Source organism: Argiope bruennichi, chromosome 10 (assembly GCF_947563725.1).
Source record: "Argiope bruennichi chromosome 10, qqArgBrue1.1, whole genome shotgun sequence".
NCBI lineage: Eukaryota > Metazoa > Arthropoda > Arachnida > Araneae > Araneidae > Argiope > Argiope bruennichi.
Window position 1 is genome coordinate 114,334,979 of NC_079160.1, and position 19,350 is coordinate 114,354,328.

The 19,350-nt window shown below is 30.6% G+C and overlaps 1 protein-coding gene across 1 annotated transcript; it reads left to right on the top strand.

Moving 5' to 3' along the window:
* The first annotated feature begins 2,017 nt into the window (after positions 1-2,017).
* On the top strand, positions 2,018-13,166 carry LOC129987960 (zinc finger protein 271-like). Its single transcript, XM_056095984.1, has 3 exons — positions 2,018-2,158; positions 2,777-2,859; positions 10,366-13,166. The coding sequence occupies exon 3, from the start codon at positions 10,728-10,730 to the stop codon at positions 11,667-11,669; it is 942 nt and encodes a 313-aa protein (XP_055951959.1). The 5' UTR covers positions 2,018-2,158; positions 2,777-2,859; positions 10,366-10,727; the 3' UTR covers positions 11,670-13,166.
* Positions 13,167-19,350: the final 6,184 nt, after the last annotated feature.

Here is a 19,350-nt window from a genome sequence, read left to right on the forward strand (position 1 = left end):
AATAATATAAGATGCCTTTTTTAAAATTGGATATTAACTGTATGCTGTTGATAAATATAGTCAAGATTTAATTATGAAATAATTTATGAGCAATGATCCTTAGCAATTAATTGTTAGCATGTGGTTAATATACAATTGAAAACTAAGATTTTCTTCAAACATATCATTTTTCGTATTTTATTTATTATTGAAATTCATAATTATTTAATAAATGAAAGAAAATGATATATACAATCATATCATTGCAAAATATTTAGAGAATATATTTTCAGAAGGAGATATAAAAAATTTCCTGACAACTGATGACACTTGCTCCAATAATTCTCCAGCATTACCTAATTATAGGGGAGAAAATATATATTCAGATTATTCAGTTGATTTTAAAATGTAAAATCCACAATAAAAAAATTAACTTGCATATAAAAAGATTTTTCTATATCATTTTGCTTATACTTCATAAGAAAGAATCATACAAAATGATGATTAGTTATTGCATTATTATTTCACTCAAACAAAATTTCTACCTTTCTTTTAATTCGGTCTACCTATTTTGTGTTCAGTATGTCTAAAATTGTTTTGTTAATTTAGCAAAGTACAAACATGGTTAATTGCTCCTAATGAAATTAACCATAAAAGTAAATTCAATAGAATAAAGAATTTAAAGCAAAAGAAAGTAATGTCAAGGCTGGCAAATTTGGATATCTGCAAAGTCTAACAGAGCAAAAGAAAGTGAATGATATTTATACACAGTTAAAGAGTATTAGTCATTAAAAGAAAACACATGGTGATTGATGAAAATAGTAAGCATGGAATGTGGAATATTATAAGACAATATTTTTTGAAGGCTCCGAAAGTTAAATCAACTTTGATTAGAAAGATTCATGCGAGTCCATAATTAGTTAACAAAAAGATAAAGCTATGTAATAAATTTTCACTTCTGAATAAAAAAGCATATAACAATTTCTTGATACATATTTACTATCATGAGTAAATAAGAAAATAAAACGTATGCAGTAAGTTTTCGCCCTAAATAAACATAACAAGGAAGAATTTTTTTTTTTCCTTACTCATCTATTAACCTGAATGTATAAACATTGTTCAGAAAGCATATTATATGCCATTATTAAAACTCAGTAGAAAGGAATTTAAAAAGAAACCAGAATATTCTTATATGATCAGAATATATTATACTCAGAGCAAAGCTTAGCATGTCGATCTCGAAGTGTATCGTGTAATGTAAACATAAGCACCAAATCGAGGCATCGGCAAGCTCATGTCAAACTTTAGCAGTCCAATCACAGCGCAGTTCACATCAGCCTGATGCTTTTATAAGATGCGCTGTGATTGTACTCATTTAGGTTGACATGGTCTGGTCGATTTCTAGAGAGTGTCAAATTCGATTTCTAGAGTGTGGTTCGTTCACTGCATCTATACGTAAGGGACTTTCCTTATGCTTGATTGAACGCTTGTTCGAGTACTTCCATTGGACAAATCGCATCGATTGGTACTTTCTATTGTGATTGAGAAATTGTAATCGAAATATCACCAGTAAAAATGGATCAAGGATTTGAATCAAACCCTCTTTGAAAAGTTTTGATGACTAATATTTGTGATTATTGGATATTGGTTACTTAATAACTGCTCTTAAAATATTCGTCATCCCTAATCGCGTGCTCTAAATTTTGCTGCTTACACAACAGACCAGCACAGCCAGTTTGAAAACCTTTTCAAAATTGTTATGATAAGCAGCGATAGTGATCCCAAAGGTTAAAAAAATAAAAATAGAACTCTCGGATTCAGATTAAATAAATGTGAGATTAAAATAAAAATTATAATACTTATTAAAAAAAATCATAATTATATAGCGGAAAGTTGTATCCGTAACTCTTCCGCAGAAGTGTTTGTTTACGTTGTCCGGCATCTCTATTGGCGACTTGACATTCTTGGAGCAGCGAGACGCACCTTAAACTTTATTTTTACCAATTTTAAATACTTCAAATTATACATCTATAACAAACGCATGTATCAGTACGCCGTAAAAAATACGTTACTGAGCTTACCACTTCACTCAGAGTTTACCAGAGAACCGTTATCAGCAGTTAGAAAGAGCGATACGAAAGATAAACAAATTGGCGACATCCTGACCAACCACAGTAAGGTAATAACTCTTCTTTTAATTATTGATTTGGTTTTGAATTTTCCTGTTTCATTTTGAAGGAATTTTCTTTGTTTTCTTATAACTTTGCTAACTGATGCTTCAGATTCCTTAGGTACATTTTGCACATATGAAGAATTGGTACTTTTACATTATACCAGCCCAAATCTAGCCAAGCAAACATTTTGGCAATAGCACACACTCGTCGGAACAAATCACACCAAGCGGCAAAAGGTTACCAGACATTCCATTTGGCGTTGGTTACATCATTATTGGCAACTTTATTGCCTGCGCCGGTATAATGGAAAATTACCGGAGACTTTTTTAAGGCTATATAAATATTACAATACAAAAGTAATCTTGAATATTGTAGAAGAAATTCAAGAAGAAGTCAAAGGAACTTGCCTTCTTGAAACGAATGCCTTGCTATGTTTGAGTGAAGCTACTTGTAAAATTTATTTCGAAAAAGTGTATATTTTTTTCTGATTACATCTCCTTAATTATTTTTTAATACTTGATTATTAGTTAAGTATTTTTCGGTTTGACAAATCATGTCCTTATTTGCTCTTACTAAATGAGCCAAACTTTTGATAAATCTAATGTTATTGTTATTTTTTCCAGATTTGTTCCTCGCTGATGCATTCCTAAAAAGTTTGCACTTAAAAGCTTTATGTGAAAAAAGTCTCCACCATATCATTTGTTGAGTAAGTTATATTCCTTTTCAACTATAAATTACTTTCAGTTCTATTGTTAAAATGAATTTTTATTTGATATGAATAAAAATTGTTTAAAGGAACAGCAAATTCATAGTAAAAATATTTCATGTATGATTGGTTTTTTTGAATATTTCATGTATGATTATTTTTGAGTTACTGAGGAAAGTTATTTAGCAGAAAGCAAATTATTAAGAATTAAAATAGTTATGAAAGTAAAAATAATTTGATAACAATCTGCTATAAATCTATAATGTCACATTTAAATATTTACTCTAGTTTAAATATAAATTTTAATATGTCCAATATTCATATTTGAAAATTATAGGCTGATAGAACAAATTGAAATTTAGGTTGTAAAAAAATCATTTTTTCATAATTTATTACGTCTAATTCTGTATTTTAGAATGATCTTGTTAGCATTACCATGGGGTGGATGGACAGACTATCCGTACACATATTTTTACCAAAATAAGATTGAAATCAATACTTTGTATGTTCCAAGGCCCCTTATCGAATTTCATCTGCCTGGCATACAGTAGTTTTTAAATATCTACACCAGGTAAAGTTAGGTCATTCAAAAATTTATTTTTGGCTTTAGAAGTCTGAAAGAAAACTAAAGTTTGATTAAATACATTTTTTTTTCCTTTTAATTTTTTTCCTTATAATTTTCTTACTGAAATTTTAAATATTTATACAGACTAAAATGTATTAATCAGTTATTATATGGGACACCATTCCAGACACATTTTAATTGATGTTTCAAACTTGAATAAAATAATTTAAAATTAAATACAGTAATTCTAAAGCCATAGTTTGCTGAATTTAGTGGAAGAAATTAATTGAAAAATCTTCAACACTCATTTGATTAAGGCAAAGTTAGTACATGAAATAAAACAGAATTAAAAACATTTTTATAAAATAATATTAAAGAATGCAATTACATGTAATCTTATCTGAATGATTAGGGTCCAATTCTTTTAAGGCAAAAGTGTTTGAAGCAGGCAAAGCACGTGTGCCTTACAAAAGGGTGTAAAATTTTAAGAAATTAGAAGATACGTTTTTTTTCTTCTTATCTCTAAATTGTTAGAATTTTTTTAAGAAATAGTTCTAACTAGATCCTGAAAAAAATAATGCATTGAATATTTTTTTATCCTTATCTTCGGTCATGGTTAATTAAACCTTATAGATTATTGTTATTTTCAATTCAAACTTATTTTCACACCATTAACTAAATTAATGAAAAAATTTTGTAGATAACACCAAACCAATGGGAGTGATCTCCTGCAAAACTTTCTTGTCTACTCTTTATAAATATATTATCTCAGAGAATGCCTTGCATAGTTATGAAATATTAACCTTTAGCACTTTTAATCGAATTTAGCACTTTTTGGTGTGAATTTATCAGGATATCCTTAGTGGGGAGTGTTTTGGCAATTAATTTCTAGCATGACATTAATACAATCCAGAAATTTAATTTGTGCTTTAGACATGTTTTTCTCAAACGAACAAAGCAAAACATTTGATAGAAAGCTACAGTTGTAATCATAAAATTACATGACAATTTTAATGTATTAAATACCTTACATTTTCAGATTATTCCATTTACATGTTTCTGAAAGTAGAGATTGACAGACAGTCAAACACTAATTAGATTTGACTCAAAATTTGATGAATGTCTACACTCTCGATTTTAAATCTGTTTACCAAATATTATATGTCTTGCTCTCTGTGTGTTGTAGTTAATGTGTTATCTTATACATGAAAAGGCAGACAGACAGAATTCCTCTAGATGGATTTTTCCCAAATTTTGAAAGAAATCTACAATTTCAGTGTCAAGACTAGGGATTGCAATACCGAGATACCGAATACCGGTATTTTGAGCCATTTGTATAATTTTGTAATACCGGTATTCACAAGTTTAAATACCGGTTTTTTGGTATTTACTAGAAATTTTTAAAATTGTCTCCACTATATGTTCTGGAATCGCAAACATAGCAAAATAGTATACAATTTTGTTTTTATGTCTCCCTAAGATGAGAAATTAACTAGCTAATTATTGGCTTAATTAATTGCTTAAATATAAATTAGCGATACATGGATTAACCCTGAATGAAGATATTGTGTCCATAATGACTGATGGAGCAACAGAATTACGAAAAAAGTTGGAAAGTTGATTGGTGCAAATCAGCAATTGTGCTATGCTCATGGAATTCAATTAGGAATAATAGATGTATTATACCAAAAAAATAAAGAACAGAAGAATCCAAATATTGAAGATATAGAAACTTCGGGTTCCGCCATTGAAGAGAGTAGAGTGAGAGAGATATTGACAATGAAGATAATGACAATGTAATTGTTGAAGAAGATATTGCTGGTGAGGATGAAATATTAACCTAAAGAATTGCTTCCTATAATTTATAAAGTTCGAAAAATTGTTAAGATATTTAAACGTTCCCCTATAAAAAGAATATTTTACTAAAATATATACTAACTGAAAATAAAACAGAATATATGTTAATATTAGATTCTAAAACACGTTGGAACAGTTTACTACTAATGTTGGAACGATTTTCGAAGCTGAGAAATCCAATCCAACCAATAAGCGACTTAAACCTGTAAATTAATTTTTCGGATAGTGAATTCGACTTAATATCCAGAACTGCATCAGCTCTACTTCCAATAAAACTGACTATTGAATCATTATGTCGGAGAGATTTAAATTTATTAACAGCTAATGCAACAATAAATTTCATGTTACAGTCACTGAAAAAACAGCACACATCACTATCTAAAGAATTATATATTACATTAAAAAATCGCACAGAAGGAGGGCATACCGAAATAGAAAATGTCTAATGGTTTTTACATAATTATAATGATTTTAAAAAGGAAAATGAAACAGAAGAAAAGAAAATAACCAATTCATATCTGATTAAGCTTATAGTAAATTTACTTAAATTTTTTTACGCACAAACCTATTCACATTCAGAAGAATTCGGTTCAGTTATCGAAGATTATGATGACACTCATGTCGATAGTGAAAAAGAATTGTCTCTTGAACAAAAATTAGAATTAGCGATAAATAAAATAATTTCAACGAACCAAAATACAATACAGAAATCAGCTATATCCAAAACCATCCAACGAGAAATGGATTTATTTGAAGATGAGGGATTTAGAGGTATATACTAGGAAAAAATATATCTCGCATTGTTAACAGTACCACCAACTAGTGTAGATGCCGAAAGAGCGTTTTCGACAGATGGTAATTTTTGCACAAAATTACTTTTCAGGCTTAATGAAAGTACAATTCCTACATTAAGTTTTTTAAGATCACATTTCAAGAATTTGTAATAGTACCATTGACTGAATAGTGATATTTACACTTTTTTGAGATTTAAATAAAAAAGGTGTTCCTTTACTTTTTTTTTATTCTTTATATACTGTTATAATTTATAAGTTACAATTTTTTTTGTGATATTTACACTCTCTAATAAAACTGGCAAAACAACAACAAAGAAACACCTGTGTTTTTTTTCTTTTTCTAAAATTTCTAATACTGGTATTAAAACCGGTATGCCGGTATTAAGATCTAAAAAATACCGAATACCGGTATTGAAATTCTGTTCCGATATTGCAATCCCTAGTTAAGACCATGTGCCAAAATTCATCTATCTAGCCTAAAGTATTTTTTAGTTACCTCTGTCACAGACAGATGGACATTTTCCAGAAATGCCTTCATTGAGTTCAGGGAAGTCTAAAATGTTTGGATTCATCAAAATTTCAAGTTAGAATTTTTGGACAATTACAATACTTTTACACAATGCAGTTCTTGTATACAATTACAATTCTTTTATACAAGAAATTAAAAAGGAAACATTTAAAAAAATGCTGCTGAAGGACAACTCTTGCAACTATGCTTCATTCGTGTTCATGAATTTTAAAATAGTGAAATATTGGCATCTTGCAGCACAAGCAGTTTTAGTTTAAAATATTATCATTATTTGAAAAATTTTATGAAATTTTCTATATAAACATACTTAGCTAAATTTCTTTTTCTTGTTAATTAATACTTCAGTGAACAATTTAATTTTATATATATATTATATTATAAGGAGAGGGGGAAAATAATCTTATGCAGAAGGGAAAGTTTGCAGTTATTGAAGAATTAGTCATGACTTTCTTGTGCACAAAACATTGTAATGTCATTAATAGTTATTTCAATGTCCTATGTGCTATTTTTTATAAGTTTTAATTTTATTGATATATTTCAAATTATTGTTCTTAACTATTCTTCTATGAATAGTTAAATTTTACTTCATTTTTTTTTATGAAATAAAAATGAAGTAGTTTTAAATGAATAAAGTAGGAAGTAGTTTTTTTATGAATATTCTTAATCAATCAATTTAAGAATATTCTTTCCATATTTTTGTAATTAAAAACTAATGCAGAGAGAATTAGCTATAATTACTTTCCTAGCATAGAATTGTGTGGTGCCGAAAACATTTTGTATGTATTATATAGTATAGAGATTGATTCTATCAGAATAATATAGAGGCTACTGAAAATCTTTGAAATGAAATATTCTATTCTTTGGTTTATGTTGATCATTAGATGTAATATTAATTTTGGCTCAATGTGATTGCATTTTGCATTGCAATATAGAATGTAAAATTAATAGATCAATAGGCATTTGTAAACCAAAAGAATTAAAGAGTTAAATATTATTAGTGTTAAAAGTTTTATTTTTTGATACTGATTATAAATTTTTAATTAAAAAAAAAGCACTAAATATAGAGTGCCCAGTTGAATTTGATATTAAAAGTTTAGGGTTTTCATGTCAATCCAAATCTTCATTTAACGTTGTTGAAGTGTAATATTTTATATAACCAAAATGAAATCTTATTCTCATTATGATTTTTTCCAAAATTGATTGTGTATTGCATTTGACATGCATATGTGTCATCGTTGCTTTTAAGAATGGTGGCTACAAAGACTTCAAAAATAAAGTTAATTTTCCTTTCCTTCCTTTTTCCTTTCCTCCTTTAAAAATAAGTTAATTTTCCACAGTAAATTGGTTAATTTTCCTTTTTGATGCATTTTCATTTGAGGATTTTTTTCCCCTTCAGTAATTTTACTATGAGATTTTGATAGAGATTTGGGGATACCTTTGTCACATGTGATGATTTTTTCTGATAACATGCTCTGTTTATACAGATATTTATTTGTATTATACCACAATGATTCTCCTTTCATCTGGCATTTAGTTATTAATTTCTCTACAAAGAAACTGAGAAGACTAAGACATTTTATATAAGAAGCCTTTTGTGAATTTCTATTGTGAAAAGAAAAATAATGTCATGTTCATATTTGAGTTTAGTTAAAGTTAATTGCAAATACAATACTATTTTGTCATTTTTCTTCTTCAGTTATTCATTTCATTTTGCATTGAATTTAATAAACTTATTTGGAGATATCTGATTTTGATTTGTTAAATGTCCACACAAAATCAACTACAACAAATGTTATAGGCAAGATATTCATTTCAGTACTGTGTAATGATGGAAGAAAATTAACGGTGAAAAACTCTGTATCTTTGGAAAAGTTTATTTGCAAGATTAATCTCTTCAAGAATTAAAAGAAAAAAAAATCTGAATGAGTTTTTTTTTTTTTTTTTTTTCTACTTCTTCAAAATTTCTTGTTTCTTTGGAAGTAAAAAGTTTGAAGTATAAGCCCCTGCAGGAAATCATTTTTTCCAAATAAAAGATAATAACTAAGTAAATTTACATTAATAAGGCAAATCAATCAACCTTTTGGGCATCCACAATCACTGAATTAAAATTTTTCAAAAATTTTTTTATTTCCCCGAGTCCCCATCATCCAGCAGTTTAGAGATAAATAGCAAAAATACTTCATCTTTTACATTCTTTATGGGAAAACTGCTTCACAAAGTTCCCCAATCAATATTTTGAACATTTTTATCTCATATAGATGTTTACTACCCCTAGATGATGTCATCAATGATCAACTGCTCCCTCCTCACCACTTAACTTCAGCAGAATCCTCAATCTCAACATTTGCACAGCTTTCGCCAATTCGTTTTCTTTCTTTAAGTGCAGCTGACTAATCAAAATGCTCTATCATTACTATGTCAGTGTGATGCAGAAATAATAAAATTTTAATTTTTAAAACTTTTCACTATCTTTCTCTAAGAAAACCAAAGTATTTTCAGTTGAAAGCATATTTCTGATTGCAATAAGTAAGGAAATAAAAATGTATGTTCTACTTTTTGGGGGAAACAATATTGATATATATTATACATTACGCCAAATGTTAACGTTTCTTAACGAGCATTTATCATAATGAGTGATTCACATAATGAGCAAAGGAAAATATTATTTACGAGCGATGTTTCACTAAACTGAGTGACGAGGAGACACTATGACGTCATATGCTAGAGTCAGTTTGTATGGATCGCTTGTTTGAAGGGGACATTTGTGTCTGCATGGGGGAGGTTTTGGCCAGATAGTGTTGTCAAATGCGACTCTGACGAAACTTTTTTTCTATTAAGATTATTCGGTTAGACACGGATACCATTGACTTAAATGAGTTGGTGAAAGAACATAGCGAAAATTATCAAAGAAATTATTGAAGTGCATTCTGTGTCGGAGCAAAAAACATGAAGAAGTTTGGTTTGGGGAGGAGAAAATAATATATTCAACAGAGCAACAACCTTCCGGCGAAATTAGGGAAATGTTGAAAGCATGAGAAGTTTAATAGCGCCTTACTAGAAGCATCATCCTAATACGGTCATAGCTGAGTGCGCTACAGATTCATTTAATTTGAATACTATCACGTTTACCAAATTTTAAAGCGTGAGTAAAGCAAAATTTCGTTAGACAATTTTCTTGTAAAAAAAAGTACATGTATCATAAATAAAAAATTACGTTACAATTAATTTTTTTTCCTCTAGAGTGGGGAGTTACGAATTGTTCTGTTTTGTATGGAGAAAATGGTTTTATTTCATGAGTGTGTCGTATTACGAGTAAGATTCGAGAACGAAAGATGGTCTTTAAGCGAGGCTCCAGTGTACTGTTCGTTTCAGTTTCCTGCGACGACCACTTTTCGGCGGTTCAATCTCACTAAGGGGTGACACACGGAAGGATGTCCGCCATTTCCGAATTTACTTTATTGTTAAATGTAAACATCTCCTCCTTTCCTCTCACTTCTATTTTACCAAATTAAACCGATCTTAACGCATGCGCAAAAGCGCGGGGTGTTTTAGAATCTGTTCACAAACAATAATTCATTTCTCAAAATTTCTGTTGATATTCCTGAATCAAACCGAACAGCCATGTGCTTCTACATATTTCTTTAAATAATTGAACAGATGGCTAGTTAATAAAATATATAAATACCAACTATTTAATTTTTTTTCTTTGCATTTTCAATAATTCTATATGTAACACTGAATTTTTTTTTTTTTTTTTTTAGATTTCAAGATTGTGTTGCCACGAACCTCATGATGTGCTAATGAAAAAAAAGCTGATAAATCATCACATCTTTCTGAATAAAAGTGGCAACAATTAGAAAGGCTTGACTTTTCGAAGATCCACAGTCCTAATTTGCATCGTACAACATGTCTCGATGGAATCGAAGAACCATGAAATATGAAATTCCCTAATACATATGTTTAGAAAATTTTACCATTTTACCATAATTTTTATTACTTATTAGTGCATATGTGTTGAGTAATGTTACTAACATACAAATAAGAGGAATTTTATTCTTATGACCCATGTTATAAAACATTCTTCCAAAAATTACATTTAGAGATTTCCCTTTCGATTCACCAAATGAAGAAATTTCATTTTTGCCATATATGTTGTAACAAACCCTTTTTGGATAAAGGGAGTTTCAGAAAACATTTACGTACGCATACCGGTGAGAAACCGTATAAATGTGAATCTTGTAATAAACACTTTTCGACTAATGGCAGTTTGAAAAGACATTTACGGACGCATACGGAAGAGAATCCATATGCATGTGAAATTTGTATCAAATCTTTTTCCGATAATTATAGTTTTAAAAGACATTTACGTACACATACGGAAAAGAAACCGTATCCATGTGAATTTTGTAACAAATTGTTTTCAAATAGGGGGAATTTAAATGTACATTTACGTACGCATACGGGTAAGAAACCGTATATATGTGAATGTTGTAACAAACCCTTTTCGTATATAGGGAGTTTCAAAAAACATTTACGTACGCATACCGGTGAGAAACCGTATAAATGTGAATCTTGTAATAAACACTTTACGATTAATGGGGGTTTGATAAAACATTTACGGACGCATACGGGTGAGAAGCCATATGCATGTGAAATTTGTAACAAATCGTTTTCGAATAAGTATAGTTTTAACAGACATTTACGTACACATACGGGAGAGAAACCGTATACATGTGAATTTTGTAACAAAACCTTTTCGGATAAAGGGAATTTGAACCGACATTTACAGACGCATACCCAGGAAAAACGGTTTATATGCGAGTTTTGCAAGAAATCCTTTTCCCAGAACGGTGGTTTAAAAATGCATTTACGTACGCATACGGATGAGAAACCGTATACATGTGAATGTTGTAACAAACCGTTTTCGGATAAAGGGAGTTTCAAAAAACATTTACGTACGCATACGGGTGAGAAACCATATACGTGTGAATTTTGTAACAAATCTTTTTCGAAGAGTTCGAGTCTCAAAAGACATTTTCATACACATACGGGAGAGAAACCCTAAACATGTAAATTTTATAATAAGGCAAATTCTCAGCGGTAATATTTAAAAACTCATTAACTGTGGCATGCGAAAGATAGACTCCACAGTTGGAATTTTTGTAACAAAGCCGTTACTGCGTCTACTTTAAAATGAAATTTACGAATCTATATAGAAGAGAAACCGTATGTTTGGGAAATTCGCAGTGAAGTGTTTTCTGATGGCGTGGATAAAACTTGCATTTGATGATCCACTTGGAGACAACAACAAAATAATGTGCATGCGACATTTGCAGTAAATCATTTATTCAGCGTTCTGATTTATAGATACATCTGCGAACGCATATGAAGAGAAATCGTACACATGTGACACTTGCAATAAAGGTCTTCTGAGTCATGCTGATTAAAAGAAACATTTATTGACGCATACGAAAGTGAAACCGCATGCATGTGACATCTGTAAATACGCCTTTTCAAATTTGAAAATATATTTACGAACGCATACGAAAAAGAAACCGTATTCATGTGACTTCTGTAATGTAAGATAAACTCATTCCATTTCTTTAAGGAAACATTTGAAGAAGCATATCATAGAAAATGAATGAATTACACGTCTCTGGGTTTCAAATATTGAAATAATCTCTTCTAGAAATTCTATTTTGTATGACACAGCACCTAATGAATGTTCCCTGTTATGATACTGGGCAATTCTGATACTTAAATGAATATTCCGACTTTGCAGGGCTCTTGAAGAAAACAAAACAAAGTAAAATCGTGTTGTTCTTCCGGAATTACAAATGGCAGTTGAAAACTTAAACAATGCAGTTATAAATGTTCATTAGAAGCACCTCCAAAAATATGAAAAATATCAAGACGATACGATCACTCATGCCATACCCTTTCAGTCTCTCTAATAGCAGAGAAAGCCTGCAGATGTGCATGTTTCGAGTTTATGGACATCATTTGATTGCGAAGGAACAAACACCTGCAGTTTAGTCCCAGGAAGAAAGGGGGAGGGGGTCAAGAATCGTCCTGCATGCATTACCGCTATCTTTCAAAGCTTCACACCGGGCATGCAGAAATGTGTGGATGAGTTATCGCACTGCTTCGATATCCTTCGTGTTTCCGGACGGACTCGCATTATAACTGTATTGAATTCAATTTTCAGTTGTTATTTTTGAATTCCGATAATCAAGAAGATTGTTTTCTTTTAACAAACCGGCAAATTTGGGATTTTCTTGTATAATCACCTTGTATTCTGTGAAACATATAAATGAATATTTATGACTTAATTACTTATTTCATGGGAAGTCAGCTTATTAATGCGAATGTTTTATACACATGCGTTAAAATGCTTCCAATAAAAAATTGTATTTTATTGAAAAGTATTGTAAATTAAAGTACTTTCCTTTTTCTATTGTGTGTGCTTATAACTTCTATAAGTTTTCTTCTGTGACATTTTGTACCTTCTTAAAGTTTCATAGCTGTGATTTATTATTGGGAATATAAAATCTAATATGCATGAGTATGGCTTTATACGCATGTTTTTCAATTACGCAATTAACACTCATGTCCATAAATTAAGGATAATGCAAGTTCAGGAAAAGAAAGAGTCAGAAGCAAAACAAATGTGATTTATTTGTAAAGCCTATTTATTAAACAAAAGGTAAAGCGCAAAAAAGATGCTATGTTTGATATCATTAATAAAAATTGCGATTTTTTGTTCCCTGGAACAAATTACAAAAATTAATATTACATGGTTGGTATGATGGTTAATACATAGTATGTCTTCCGGACGATGCAATACAGGTCGTACAATGCCTAGGCATGCTGAGTATCAAATTATCGATCTGATCTTGGGGAATATTACACCACTTATCAAGCAATACTCTCCGAAGTTACGAAGTCTTTCATGTTTTATATTAAAAAGAAGGCAAAGGAATCAACGTGAATAAAATATCATTTGTTATTAACACAAGCAGCTTATTTTAATATTCAAGATAAATAGGACTAATAAAGAAAATACTAACCATTTTCTGAAGCAATACTAACTTGAAGAGGATTGACATCATCTACTGCATTATCTTGCCTGAAATTATCTAAATAAAAATATAAAACAATACTCAAAAATTATAATTCAACGATTAAGAAAATTGATTCAAATAATCAACAAAAATTATATAAATATATGTTACGGCCAAAGCCCGAAATCCGCCAGTTAACGAATTGGCCGCCCAATTCGCGAACTGGCCAACGTTGCTGTAAACTTACCGACCAATGCCCGATCTTTTCATCTTTTCTTGATTTAGGGCAGAGGTTCCCAAACTTTTTTTTCTCGTGGACCACTTTCAAAGTTTTACTATTTTCGGTAGACCCCCTGCTGCTACATTTCTACTGTATTCCCAAAACTCCTAAAAAATATCACCCTAAATTGGAGGTGTTAAGAAGAAAAAAAAAAGTAGCACATTTTCTTATGTCCTGTTTATAAAAATGATACTTGTGGTTATACAAAATTATAAATATTTATTATTACAAACAATCAACAATTGACAAAAAATCAACAATGAACTCTGAAATGGAAATCAACAATAAAAAATAGTTATACTTTTAATGAGACGGATGTACTTGATGAATTGACAGCAAATTATCAATATTTGGCCTCAGTTTTGTAAGAAGTAATCTCAAATCTCCCCGTTCTGTGATGTTCAATCTGTTCTTATTTTTTTGTCAACAGGTTGGTAACGGCACTAAAACTTCTTTCGACAAGATATGACGAGGGAAGTGCTATCCAAAGATTCCTCGCAATTTCCCACAGCCCAGGATATTTTTCGAGGATTTCTGCCTGCAGCCAAAATGTTTGATAGCCTTTTTTAAATTTCACCTTTAGTTCCTCGTTGGTGCTGAGCTCAAGTAGCTCCTCTTGTAATACACATTTCGCCTCTTCCGTTTCATCAAATGGGGTTATGATCCATGGGGGTATTTCCATCGTCAGAATATATTCAAATCTATTTTTGAAGTCATCATGTAGGGTATTTAAATGTTGAGCGTATGTCTGAATATCCTCATCAAGACATTCTATCTGTGACAAGTGCGGAAACTGGGAGAATTCGCGCCTATTAATATTTTGCTTCATTAATTTCAATTTACCAAGAAAAGTCGAAATTACACCCCTTGTTTTTATTAAATTAAGGCTGTACCCTTGTAACTGCAAGTTAACGTCATTGAATTTTATGGACAAATCTGTTAAGTACGCAATGTCCGCTTTATATTTGATCAGATTTTCTTTTAAATCTGGTGCTTTAGTTTCCAGACACTCTATCACTGATTCAAAAAGGGAGTAAAATCTCGATAAGCATGCACCTTTCGACAACCAGCGTATTTCAGTATGTAAGAGCAGTCGTTGGAAATCTTTTCATCGCACAATAGTGCAAATAAACGGGTATTCAAAGCATTGCTTCTTATTTTATTAACTGCGTTAATCACAAATTGAAGCGATTGGTGCCATCTATCACTCAAATTTTTCGCTATAAGGTGTTGTCGGTGGATGACACAGTGAATTACAATTAGTCCTGGTATTATTCTTTTAAAATGGCTTATAAACCCGCGATATCGCCCGAACATGGCAGGAGCTCCATCTGCTGCCACCGAAATAAAGTTTGTAAATGGAATAGATTTTTCTGTAAAAAAAATCACTCAGGACATTAAATATATCAGGAAACAAATGAGTAACGTTTTGTTCTTGGCATTCGTATTTATACTAATGTAGATTGCAAGCACAGCGCAAGTCGCATTTCATCCCTTTGCAGGTCTAAACAAGTATCTCGGACGAGCGGGCGCACGGATGGCACTTTGCAAGTCTCGACATGTGGTGTACACTTGTACTATTATCTATTGTTCTATTCAATTCTGTGTTTGAACTGAGTCTCGAATATTTTTGAGTACTTACCGATGCTACCTGTCTACGTTGATAGGTAAATCCAAGCCAAAATATTTGTTATTTATTATGAAAACTAGAAAATTTTTCGTGGACCCCCACTTACAACTTGTGAACTCCTGTTTTCTTTTCACGTCTACGTGGACCCCCGTGTGGTCTTCTATGGACCCCTGGGGGTCCACTTGGACCACTTTGGGAACCTATGATTTAGGGCTTTGGCCGGCCAATTCGCGAAGTGGCTTGGGACGATCGGCCAAAGTAGGAAGAAAGGAATCAAGAGCACACTATTATTTTACACACTATTAAAAATGAAGTATTTAAAAATGAGTACTTCTGTGTACTGCTTTTTTTTAAGTACAATTGTTTCAGAAACGAGTATAATATATAAGTGACACCTCTGAGTTAAAAATGAGCTTGTAATATACAAAAATATGATCTCGTGTTATTCTCTCATATTAAAGCCATATTAGAAATTATTTAGTGAACGTATATGCTGTAACAACGTGATAGCGTGAAGATTAGATTTGCGCCCTTCAAAATGAACGAATTATATCTTGAGCAAAGGCATTGCGTATCGTTTATGAATACAAAGGCAAATTGAGTATTCAGTTTTCAATTACCTTTAAGGGTGATCCTTAGTCTTTTTCTGCTCCATGGACCTAATGTTAAAGATTCCAGATCACATTGTCTCCCGAAATATCGCTTCAAAAAATATTAAATTTTTTGCAAAGGCAAATAGCAAAGATAAGGGCTAATTAGAACAAATATGAAGAACAAATAGTTTCGTTATTAATATCATTTAAAGGCATTTCTTTGTTGGCGCCATCTGTCGAATTTCACCTACAACATGTCCTTATTTATATTTTATACATGAATGTCATTACATTTATTTACCACTAGTCGCCTTTGGCGACCAGCCGGTTCACCAGTATTAATGATCGCTAAAATTTTCCATTAATGTAATTTGTTCTCTTAGTATCTTTTTCTACAAAATATTTTTGAACTTCATATTTTGGTAGTTATATGATTCAGTCGTACTTTTATGTAGGCCTTAAACAGTTCTGGTTCATTGTACTACTTTCTCTAATGTTCTATCAGTATCCATAAAATTTTTACTTTAAATTAAAGTGGAAATGTTAAACTGCAATCAATATAAAAGCTTTTTATATTTAAGCTTAGCATGTCTTTTTTTAAATATGAAAATTGAAATCAGAGTCGTTCGGCAGTGAAATTATATGTGCTCTGCAGAATAATTTATATACTATCTTAAAGAATTATTCAACAAAAATTTCTCTGATTCATCGTAAAATTAATTTTTTACTTTCAAAAGGACGATGTAAATAAAAATATTTTATTTTATTTCAGTCAATGAATGAACTTACGAAAAAATTACGAATTTTAAATTTTACACAATCCTTTGATCCCAAGGAATCATATTCTGCGAAATACTCTTGACACCAACTTTTAAATAAATAAATAAACGTCCTTATCTTCTGCGATGAATCTGACCGATTTATGAAGTTTTTATGCATCAGTTTTAGAACAATCAACATTTTTATAATCACAGGCCAATCACTGTCGAGATACCCTGCAGAGGATTAGCGTATCTTTATTGAGATAGTCGGTGAAGTAGTCTAAAATCGTCAGTTTTTATAGAAGAGTGATATTGAAATTTCATAAATCAGTCAGTTTTAGTGATTAATTTATTTGGTTGGAGTTCAACAATTTTTATTAAAAATATTGGTGTCTCAAGAATATTTTGTTAAATATGATTCAAAGGGCAGAGGAATAATTTAAAATTTAAATTAAATTAATTTAAATTTTATATTAAATTAATTAAAAAAATTAAATTAATTTAAATTTTATATTAAATTAATTAAAAAAATTAATTAAATTAATTTAAATTAATAAAAATTAATATTAAATTAATTAATTAAAAATTTAAAATTCCTGATTCATCGAAGCATTTATTGACTAAAGTTATATTGAATATAATTTAGTTCCCTTAGACCATTTTGTTAGCAAATGTATGCCCCAAATTACCTGATGATCGCTGATTAGAATGATTATCCTAAGTATATTAAACTATGTTTGCCCTAAATTAAATTGTTTTATTGAATTAATAATATAGGTATTGTCAAAGCTCATAGAAAACTTTTCCTCCTTTTACTTCTCAGAAAATATCTTATTTCATTTTTTTTTTTTTTTTTTTCATTTTATGCAGACACCTGCCGAAAATTACAATTTTGTTTATTAAATTTGCAATAATAGTTGATTTATTTTTTAATTTAAACTTCTATCAATATGATGGCAACACGTTGATAAAAGCTATTTTTTTTTATTTGACGTGCTCGTGCAGATTAAATTTTAGCATAATTTAATTTAAGCATAATTTATAAATTAAATTTTAAGCTTCAATTAAAAAAAGCTTTAATTTGATGCAAAAATCGATTTTGTGCTGTAATATTTTCTGGTTATAGCGACAAAACGCCGAAATTACGTTTAATTTTTAATTAAAATTCTAATTAAAAATTTTAAAAAATCCAATGGTTTGGACTGTAGAGCGCCAATACACACAAACACACACGCACGCACGCACAAACATACATTGAGCTTCATTTATAGTTATAGATTATCACATCGGGCTTCGGCCAAGGATTCCCGGCCACTTCGTGAAATGGCCAACCAAAGTAGAAAATTCAATATTAAATGCAAGTATTGCGGACTTTGGCCAGTTCGCGAATTGTCCAGCCAATTCGCGAACTGGCCGTACTTCGGGTTTTGGCCTTAACTGTTACAATGATATTTTATAAAACGGCTGGGAATTCAACCGTTTGATATTAGAGTATTGCAGTGGAAATGATGACGAATAAAAAGTCTCCAAAGATTGGGTCCGACAAAATGAAAAATTTTATTTAAATACAATTTATTACGAGGAAATAGAATTGAACACATGATGAACTATTTACAGATATGACGAGGAAAACTTATAAAAACATAAACGGTCATTACAGGACCTGAGACCAATACCGAACCAAAACATCTCACAAACATAACGACACGTATTTATATCATGTCTTAATTCTAAAGTTTTTATATTACAGTTGCTAGGTTACATAAATATCAGATGCGATACCGATTAAATAGTTAAATGTTTAATGTCACGTGAAGTGATTTATTCAAACCAATGACGCACAAAAGCAGGTTCAAAATGCATGGCATCATTTTTTTTTTTTTTTTAATAAAGTACGGGAGACAAAATAATTTGGAATTTATAACCTTAATGCCGAAGTTTCCTAACAATGGCCCGCCTCTCACGTACTTCTAGAAGAACTTAAAAATTTGATTCACTTCACCCGACATTATACATTACAAATATTGACATTTTAAGATTTATAACGAATGTTAATATATTCACAGAAATAACATGCTTGCAGTCCATCTGGATTCAAGTGGGACATATAGGAGTTTGCAATATTATTATATGGGGCTTACAAAAATAAAAACAACATCTCCTGTGACAAAACGACGATGCATCCCTCAAAACGAGCCAACAAAGACCTAGGAGAAACACTGGCAGATTATATTTTCATCTCCTCCGAAATGGCATTGGAGGCCGCTCGTACTCTTCGGAAAATGTGTACTCGATGAAAAATTGCATCGACGTGGACATTAATTTCCTCTCATCCAAATAGATAGCATCACATGAAAATAGAAAAACATTTTAATACAACATATATACATTAAAAAAAATTACCACAAGGCAAATTAT

Bases quoted from the DNA above. Each gene is read 5' to 3' on its own strand.
- LOC129987960 (XM_056095984.1), top strand. From the start codon at position 10,728: ATGAAGAAATTTCATTTTTGCCATATATGTTGTAACAAACCCTTTTTG.